Source organism: Copadichromis virginalis, linkage group LG13 (assembly GCF_057382275.1).
Source record: "Copadichromis virginalis isolate Kocher_CV1m ecotype Utaka linkage group LG13, C_Virginalis_male_GT1.1, whole genome shotgun sequence".
In the NCBI taxonomy this organism is placed as follows: Eukaryota; Metazoa; Chordata; class Actinopteri; order Cichliformes; family Cichlidae; genus Copadichromis; species Copadichromis virginalis.
In genome coordinates this window covers 1,338,524-1,348,272 of record NC_140630.1, presented here as the reverse complement: position 1 = coordinate 1,348,272, position 9,749 = coordinate 1,338,524, and the positions used below count along the sequence as shown (strand labels likewise).

At 41.2% G+C, this 9,749-nt stretch overlaps 1 protein-coding gene and 1 pseudogene across 1 annotated transcript in view; both read right to left on the bottom strand.

Annotated features, from left to right (window-relative positions):
• slc2a15a (solute carrier family 2 member 15a) overlaps positions 1-9,749 on the bottom strand; it is a 33,242-nt gene that overhangs the window by 1,347 nt on the left and 22,146 nt on the right. The window contains exons 8-12 of the mRNA XM_085478504.1: positions 6,896-7,006; positions 3,176-3,277; positions 2,878-2,953; positions 1,192-1,319; positions 1-558 (exon numbers count right to left, since the gene is read on the bottom strand). The exon at positions 1-558 is cut by the window's left edge and continues 1,347 nt beyond it. Of these exons, the coding sequence (XP_085334630.1) occupies positions 304-558; positions 1,192-1,319; positions 2,878-2,953; positions 3,176-3,277; positions 6,896-7,006 (672 nt within the window). The 3' untranslated portion in view covers positions 1-303. The remainder of the gene's footprint in view (positions 559-1,191; positions 1,320-2,877; positions 2,954-3,175; positions 3,278-6,895; positions 7,007-9,749) is intronic.
• LOC146694857 (uncharacterized) lies at positions 7,481-8,702 on the bottom strand (annotated as a pseudogene).

Here is a 9,749-nt window from a genome sequence, read left to right as displayed (position 1 = left end):
AGGCCAAAGAGGAAATGGGTTTTTCAAATGTAGTGACATTTGTCTTAAGTCTGCGTACCATACAGGTTGATTGTTTCCAACCTGTCTGGCTGTTTCACTATATGTATAGTCCTGTGATGTCACCATGCTCCCAGAGTAATACTTTTGAATTAGCACCCATGAAGTAAATTTTCTTACAAATCTTGGATATAAATATTCAGTTGACAGAATAACTTCACTCAGCTATAGCACACTGGGTACAGGTGAGGTGTTGTTTTGTTACAATGTACATACCAAAGGAATGAATTGGCTGTGAAGTCTGAGTTAAGGTACAGACAAAGAGCTGTCAAACTCCACCGAAGCATGTTCTAGACCACCGTAGCCATTCAGCTTCCGCAGCTTTAGCTGGTCAACATGGATCAGACTCTGGGTCTCTAAGACTGCTTCTTTCTTCGAGAACATCTGGCTGATTTCCATGAAGGTCTTGTTTTTGGTCTCTGGGATCACAATGTAGACATAGACGGCAACAGATGCACAAATGGTGGCAAACACTAAATAACAGTAAGCTCCGGCTGACATCTGGTGGTTGGTGTTGCAGGTAAATGGAAGAAAGAAAGAAAAGGACAATTGGTTTTAAATCAAAGGTGACCCATGTCACTTTGAGTAAACTGACATTGTGTATGTCAGAATAGGTAGTTACTCTTACACGCTGACGTTTCCTTGGACTACAGGGAGTAAGAAACTGAGAAGGATTTCTGAGGCATTCACAGTGATATATCGACTTGAGGGAGATAAAACAAAGCGTAACACTGCATTACTCCCATTATGCAAACTGAGCATTAGTTCTGAAGTCGAGCTCAGCCAGCAGCACATCAGCTCACGACTGCACCGGTGTCCTTCTGTCTTCATTTAGCAGGATCGATGTAGGCGAAGCACTTTGAAACCTAGAACTACCCCGGTCTCCTCCACATGCTGTTAGTGGCTTCACCAGTATCCTGTCTGCTGTCACTGACAGCTGCTCTATTCCATCCTGTGTGCTCCCCCTGATTTAACAGCTCCCTGACTTTATGCTTTTAATAGATTCTTAAGGAATCTATTAAAAGCATAAAGACCTAAACTGGATCCTGGATAAGTGGGTACTCGAGGACTACATCAATCAGTTCTCTGCATACTACGTTTGTAAAGAAATCCACGACCGTGTATAGCTTCTACCTGTAAGAATGGGAAGACGAATCCCACAGTGAAGTTGGACAACCAGTTGAGTGAGCCTCCTATGATGTAGGCTGCAGGTCGGTGAGATTGTTTAAACAACTCTGCCGTGACCAGAAACGGCACTCCAGCTGCAACAGGAAAAAGACAGGACTTACCAAACATCAGTCACACATTGCTGTTGGATGCTCTCGCAGCGATTTCATAGTGTTCACAAGTCATTTAGTCTCACATTTGAGACAATTTATAAGTAACAAACACAATCTGACTCTTTTGGTCTCTAGTTCCAAAGTTCTTCATCCTATAGCTCCAATTATTGATCAGGATAAGGCACTTTGTCCACCTTACATCCATATGCAGCTTTATAACATGCACCTGGATGAAGCCGGAGCATCCAGAGGAAACACAGAGATAACAGATAGTTTTTATTACCAAACTAATGTGCAGATTAACAGGGTGTGTGCAAGCAATTATATTATTTATGTTCATGATTTTATAATACATGTTCATTTATCATCTCTCGTACCAATACAGCCTTTGGGCCTAAAAATCCGCATATGGACACGAGAAACGTGTCAAAGAATGCATATCATTAATATTTAACTGTTATAGTCAGTAAAAACGGCTTTATTTGTCTCTCTTACAGAAGGTCCTAGAACCTAGAGTCAAATATACAGTCAGGGAACTTCAAATTAGAACATTTGAATGCATATCACTTTTATAAATAATTGCATTTATTAAACTTTTAAATGTCTGAATAAATGAAAATGTAACTAGAGCTGCAGTACAAAAGATTTTCAGAGACAAATTAGAGACAAATTTTTAAAGGCATGACCTGCAGAGGGTGCTGTTCAACCACTACACAGAGCAACCCAAACCTCCTGCAACTCACAGGTTACAAAAGAATAACATCACACATCAGCTGCAATCAGAGCAGACTACACTCACCTGTTTACTACTCTAGAAACTATTGTCATCCACCTGTACAAAAGCTTAAATTACATTCTGGTTTATATAACTCTTAAAACTCTTTTAGCAGCAATCAGTGATAGTCTGTTTATCTGAGATCATGCACGAGTCTCTAAACACACTATTGTTCATGGCTCTGCCCAGCAATAGTTCACATATAACCCATCCACAAATCCTGGCTAGTAAAAGATTCCAGTTTCCAAACACACGCGTTTAAATGGATATTAAACATACCAAAAATTCCAAAGGTTTCTAAAACATGTGGGAAAAAGAAAATCGTTTCGCCTGTAGCTGTATGAATGCCATGCCTGCTGACATAATGTTGTCTACTTGATATTAACCCTCTCCAGGCAGGCGTTGCCGATTTCCAACAGTTAAAAACTAACAACCTGATTACCCCACATACATATTTTATGAGTTTCTTTTACCACTGCAGGACTTGGTTGTGCATTAGCAACAAAAAACTTGAGCCTGAGAGGGTTAAAACCATTTAATCACTGTCAAATATGAAATGGGCAGCAGTTAGATTTTTGCAGGCAGCCACCGCTTTGATGCATCAACTAGTTTGTTTTTTGGCTCTTATGTTTTTATTTTTTCGTTTTTTGCTTCTGTCGACATCATGTGATAACCACACCAAAATAATACTTTGAACAGGTAAATCTGTTAATAGTTGTCATTTAAATGAACCAGTCCTTTAACATGCAGTATAAAGCAACTTGCCTGGGCCAATACAGAAGCCAGCAATAATGCCCACCACACAGCAGACACTGATGTAGCGCATGAATGACAAATGAGCCTGCAATGAGAACAAACAGCAGAACATTGAAGAAGTCTGACAGTATTTATGTAGCTTCTCTAAGCGAAAATGAGTCTTTTTGTTAAACACTGCTTTAAATATGTATTCTCTCTCTCTCACTCACACACACACACACACACACACACACACACACACACACACACACACACACACACACACACACACACACACACACACACACACACACACACACACACTTACCTGTAAAATGAGGGCCAGTGTTATCCCAGTACTGCAGATACCCATCATAGCAAAACCCCCAATCATGAGAGGCCTGCGGCCCAGCTTCTCTATAGTAAAACACTCAATAAGGAGAGACAGATGCTTTATTAGACACTACTGAGTGGAACACATGTGTTTGTGTTTCGACTCAAGGTGTGTTTACACCAACTTAGCATACAAAATGAGAAGCACTAGCCTAGCTCACCTTAGAAATACAGAGTCAATGGGCTAATGATGATGTTTAAAATAGCAGTTTGGATGGTCGTTAGGTGTGTCGCAATACTAGAGTTTCACATTTGATGCTAATATACAGGATACTTTGGTACCATAGGGGGGAAAATGACGACAACAAAAAAAAAACATGCTGTTGCTGATCAGGGCTTCGTTCCTTTTGCTGGAAGCTGAATGTTAGGACTTGGAATGATGTCACTCCTCAGTTAACCAAATGTCAGAAGCAGCATGAAAGAACTTGTGGAGCCAATCATCCATTTGCACCACTGTGACAATCTGTTTTTGTTCCAACTTAAATGCAACATCATTTGAGTTGTTAAGGAACCTATGGCGTTATTTTTGTGCCACTATTCTGAGCGCATGTAAAAAATGTTTGCAGGTGCAAGTTTTGCATTTTGAGGAGAAATTTATTTTGAGCGAAGAAAAACTAAATTTGAATGAACAAACTTCATTGCTGCGTGCAAAAAGTGTATTGCAGTGTTTGCTATTATCCACACACACACACAACAGCAGCCCCTCTCGCTCAGTTTTTGCATTTGCGCTCGCTCACAACGTGTTTCTCGCGCTCTCAACATTTCTGCCCGTGTGCGCTCAACTTTCTGTACACCGTTATATTTGTGCCACAAAACCAGCCAATCACAGACTTGGATGCAAAAAAATCTGATTGGCTGTTTCCAGCAAACATCCGCTGATACTAGAAAGTAATATTAAATCAATTCTAACAACAGCTGATCAAGCTTAAACGTGCTGCTGTTGTTCAGCGCGACATCCGCTGGTTTCCTCTTTCTGGCGCAAAGTGGGCGATAAACAAGAGAGACGGGACTTGTGATCTTTGATCAGTTTCATGACTGAAGTAACAACAGGAGAGGGAGGGGAGAGAATGAGAGAAGAAGAAACAGCTGTGCAGCAAAAACACAGAATAACTCCAGCTTTGTGTCTTTTTCATTGTAGCTGAAGTACCACACAAACTGTTCCTCTTCCCCTCAATACGGATGTGTTAATCAGTGTTGGTCAAGTTACTTGAAAAAACTAATCAGTAACTAATTACTGATTACTTCCCCCAGAAAGTAATCCAGTTACTTTACTGATTACTTATTTTCAAAAGTAATTAATTGCTTAGTTACTTAGTTACTTTTTAAAGTAACAGCCTGAATAGGTGATAAAGTGATAGATCTTTCAGCCCAATTCTACTTTTTCTGCATAATCCATCATACAAAATGTAATCAAATGAAAAAGTCTCTTTTTAAAACTTGTTTTATTAGTTTTAATCTTTTAACTTTATGCATCAAGCAAAAATTTAATTATATGCAACATTCTCTGACTGGAAGAAATTTGTTTAACATTTAAAGCTATTTTCTGCACATTCCAGCACATAAAATAAAATATTTTTTGTGTTTACACTCACTCTTTCAAATAGATGCAAGTAAAACACAGCAGAAAATAAATAAAGTCAAAGACTCAGCGGTCCTGTTGCTCTATTTTCACCTGTAAAGCAGGAGTGGGGTAGGCGGAGGTTTACCCTGGTGCAGGTGTGCCGCAGTCAGTTGAAGAATCCCTGAGTTTCTCTGTGAGTTTCCCATTACGTCGTAGCTACTCGGTGCTTGTTGGAAGTTTAGGGGTTTTTTCGCTGTAAAAAGAAGTTTTCTTCCCACGCACAGCGGACACTAATGTTTTTGTCACTTTTTATGGAATCAAACTCAAAGTAAGGTCAGTACTTCCACGCTTTAAACGCTGCACGCTCATACTCTCTCTGCACTTGATATATGATCCATTGTTGATCTGCACACAGCTGTTGTCACGAACGGCGCACTCGCTTACGTCACTGTCGTGAGACATTCTCACAAAAAATCACGGTTTTAGTAACGCAGTAACGCAGCGTTCCTACGGGAAAGTAACGGTAATCTAATTACTGTTTTTGCAATAGTAATCCCTTACTTTACTCGTTACTTGAAAAAAGTAATCAGATTACAGTAATGCGTTACAAGTAACGCGTTACTGCCCATCTCTGGTTGTAATTGGTCCAGCCCAGAGTTGATGATGACCAATTGACTAATCCACCACCTTTCATTGTTTATACTGTTACAAAAACAAACAAACATAAAACTTTGCGCCAGTCCAGCTGTGCGGTCAGCTGGTGGGTAACAGGCATCTCCGAAAACGTCAGAGCACTTGTGCAAATATGTGATGTCCTGATGAATCGAGCAGATATTTGAAGTTTACACAGAAACATTCTCGCATGAAAATATCTTTAAAGTTTATTTTGTGACTCAGACAGAGTAATATTTCAAACTCCGCCGCGACTGCCTCGTTTGAGTTTTGGACAAATGCATTCTGGGATATTGCATTTCGTCATTTCGAGCTGATTGGAGACCAAAACAGCCAATCAGATTTTTTTGCATCCAAGTCTGTGATTGGCTGGTTTTGTGGTACAACTATAACGATGTACACAAAGAGTTGAACGCGCACAGGCAGAAATGTTGAGAGCGCGAGCAACACATTGCGAGCGCAAATACAAAAACTGAGCGAGAGGGGCTGCTGTTGTGTGTGTGTGTGGATAATAGCAAACACTGAAATACATTTTTTGCAGGCAGCAATGAAGTTTATTCGCTCAAATTCAGCTTTTCTTCGCTCAAAATAAATTTCTCCTCAAAATGCAACACTTGCACCTGCAAACATTTTTTACGTGCGCTCAGAATAGTGGCACAAAAATAACGTTGCTGGTAAACTTTTCTCAGACGTTTCCAGTTTCAGTTTTGGACATAAGACTTTTTAGACAACAAATATTAGTATTATGCTATCATGTGATGACTGTGTATTCGCATTAACATATGGGCAGTATGATAAACTTGCTTCCTTGCTTAGCACTGGTTAGCACCATTGCATGCACCAGTTTTTTGGAGCCATTCTGTATGGAGTCTTCATGCACTCCTACTTCCTTTCACAGGTCAGAGATGTGTTATGTTAATTGGTGATTCCAAATTTTCTGTTTCATATACATTACCTATAAAGGCCTATCAACAACTGGATTTTCACCATTTGACCATTTGTCTGATAAATACTTGCAGCAGCATTTGCAGTGTTGTTGTCAGCTACTGTTCATGTGTTCAGCTTTGCGCCACCTTGTCTGCTGCAATGCAGTGTGAGTCAGTGTGTGTCAACTGGAGGACGATGGTGCTGTTGCTATCGACACTGTTGCAAACTAGTACCTAATGTGATGGACTGATTCTTATATAGTGTTTTTCTGATAAACTCGAGCACTCAAAATATTTTGCAACAATGGAAACAGCTAGGCAAGGTGTTTCTCTCTGCTTCCCTCCTTTAAGCTAAGCTGGCCCCAAAATCACTTCCTGATTTCAGTTCTGTACATGATGAATATCTGTTTTTGTGGAAATAAAATGCAATACAACACTAATACAAAGGTAACATCAACTGCTATATAATTGCATGAATTCTAATTTGTATGCTTACCCCAATGAGTCCAGCAATGATCTCTATAATTCCTGTTCCTGCTGTGGTATACTGGATCTCTGGAGCTGGAATTCCAGCATTTTCAAAGATGCTGTTGGTGTAGAACCATATCTGTGGTGAAAGAGAAATGCAGGTAAATATCTGACAGTCAGTCAAGGTGTGATTGAAATGCTCACTTCCATATTTAATACAGTGGGTTAAAGACAAGTATTGCATAAAGTGTACGGAATATTTCTACATACAATGAACAAAAATATTAACGCAAACTTTTGTTTTTGCTCCCATTTTCCATGAGCTGAACTTAAAGATCTGAAACATTTTCTACAAACACAAAGGAGCCATGACTGTCAAATATTGTTCACAAATCTGTCTAAATCTGTGTTAGTGAGAACTTCTCGTTCGCCGAGATCATCCATCCCACCTCACAGGTGTGCTGATTGGACAGCATGAATATCGCACAGGTGTGCCTGAGACTGCCCACAATAAAAGCCCACTCTGAAATATGCAGTTTTATCACACAGCACAATGCTACAGATGTCGCAGCTTTTGAGGGAGCGTGCCATTGGCATGCTGACTGCAGGAATGTCAACCAGAACTGTTGCCTGTGAAATGAACGTTCATTTCTCTGCCATAAGCCATCTTCAAAGGTGTTTCAGAGAATTTGGCAGTACATCAATCGGACTCACAATCGCAGACCACATGTAACCACACCAGTCCAGGACCTCCACATCCAGCATGTTCACCTCCAGGATGGTCGACCAGGTGGAGACCAGCCACCCAGACAGCTGCAGCAACAATCGGTTTGCATAACCAAAGAATTTCTGCAAAAACTGTCAGAAACCGTCTCAGGGAAGCTCATCTGCATGCTCGTGGTCCTCATCGGGGTCTGGACCTGACTGCAGTTTGTCACTTTAACCACCTTGTGTCAGGTTTCAGTTAACGGACTCAGGCGCAGACCGGGACTCCTTACAGGATTTACAGATTTTATTTACACAACGACACCAGGTGATGCTATTTACAAAGTGCTGGAGGGAGGGGAGGGGGGTCCAGGGTTCCGGGGTATGTGAGGGAAAAGACGGGAATCTGACGTCCTCCAAAGGCTCTCTCTCTTCACTCCCCACACTGGGGAAACACCATCCACTCACTCGTCCACGGGATGACAGGCAGGCAGGGAAAGGTCCGGGATAGATCTGTACACAGAGATTATAGTTAGAGGCGAACAGACGGAACGAACTCACAGATCCTTATTTACAATCTACTGAGCGACTGACGCTGATAACTCAACGATCCAGCGACGAGTGACACAGTGCTGCTGTCTTAAATCGGCCTTGTGATTATCCCGATAGGCAGCAGGTGCGTGGGCCAGGGGCGGGACCCGTAATGAGCATCGCCCCGGCAGGAGAGAGAGAGAGAGAGAAAACATGTTGCCTAATACAGAATCAGCTGGTGAGGCACAGGGACCATGACACCTTGAGTGGGCGAATGCTCTCATTTGATGGCGTCTGCCACGTTGGAGAGGTGTTTTGATGACAGATGTTTTTACTGTGACCATGACCATAAGCTCATGTTACAGCATGATAATGCACGACCCCATATTGCAAGGATCTGTACACAACTCCTTGGAAGCTGAAAACATCCCAGTTCTTGCATGGCCAGCATACTCACCAGACATGTTTGGGACGCTCGGCTCGGCGTATACGACAGCGTGTTCCAGTTCCTGCCAATATTCAGCAACTTTGCACAAGTATTGAAGAGGAGTGGACCAACAATCAACAACCTGATCAACTCTATGCCCAATGCACACCATTTGCCTCACGCAGGCAACACATCTCCATTGGATGTGTTGCACCAGATACTGACTGGTTTTGCGACATCTGTAGCATTGTGCTGTGTGATCATACTGCATATTTCAGACTGGGCTTTTATTGTGGGCAGTCTCAGGCACACCTGTGCGATATTCATGCTGTCCAATCAGCACACCTGTGAGGTGGGATGGATGATCTCGGCGAACGAGAAGCTCTCACTCACACAGATTTAGACAGATTTTTGAACTATATTTGACAGTCATGGCTCCTTTGTGTTTGTAGAAAATGTTTCAGATCTTTAAGTTCAGCTCATGGAAAATGGGAGCAAAAACAAAAGTGTTGCATTTATATTTTTGTTCAGTGTAAATCCCTAACAGTTTTGGTCTTTATTATTTTACAAAAAATTAACAGATGGAGATCTGGAGTTTATTCTTTAGTGTTGAAGTTCTATTTATTAGCTCTTCATTTAGAAAACATGTTAAAAGTGGCCAAATCACCAAAAATGTAAACAAATGATGATGAATGCACTTCAGCAGCAATAAGTGTCATGGAAAACTACAGTAATCCTTCCTTGGTTAAGTAAAACCCCTCTACAACATCAAGAGCACTCTTAAGAAGGTTGGCATGTCATTGTCAAACTAACACCTTGATGCATGTAAATACAGAAGGTTTACAAGGTGCAAAACACTGGTCACACTCAAGAGGATACTTTACTAAAAAATATAACTAAAAGAGCCTGCACGGTTCTTGAAAAAAAATCTTTGGACAGATAAAATCAAGATTGGCTTATACAAGAATGATGGGAATGGTATGGAGAAAGAAAAGAACAGCGCATGACCTGATATACACCACATCGTGTTTTAAACATGGTGGAGGCAATATGGTGGCATGGGCATGCTGAGACGAGTAGCAGGGGGAACTCTGAAGCGTAAATAGCTACACTGCTCAGATTCAGCAAAATGTTGCAGATCTGTTTGGACAGCACTTCACAGCACAGGGATAATGTTTGTGGCACTGTCCCTTTGCTTTGAAGAAGCAACCCAATAGTT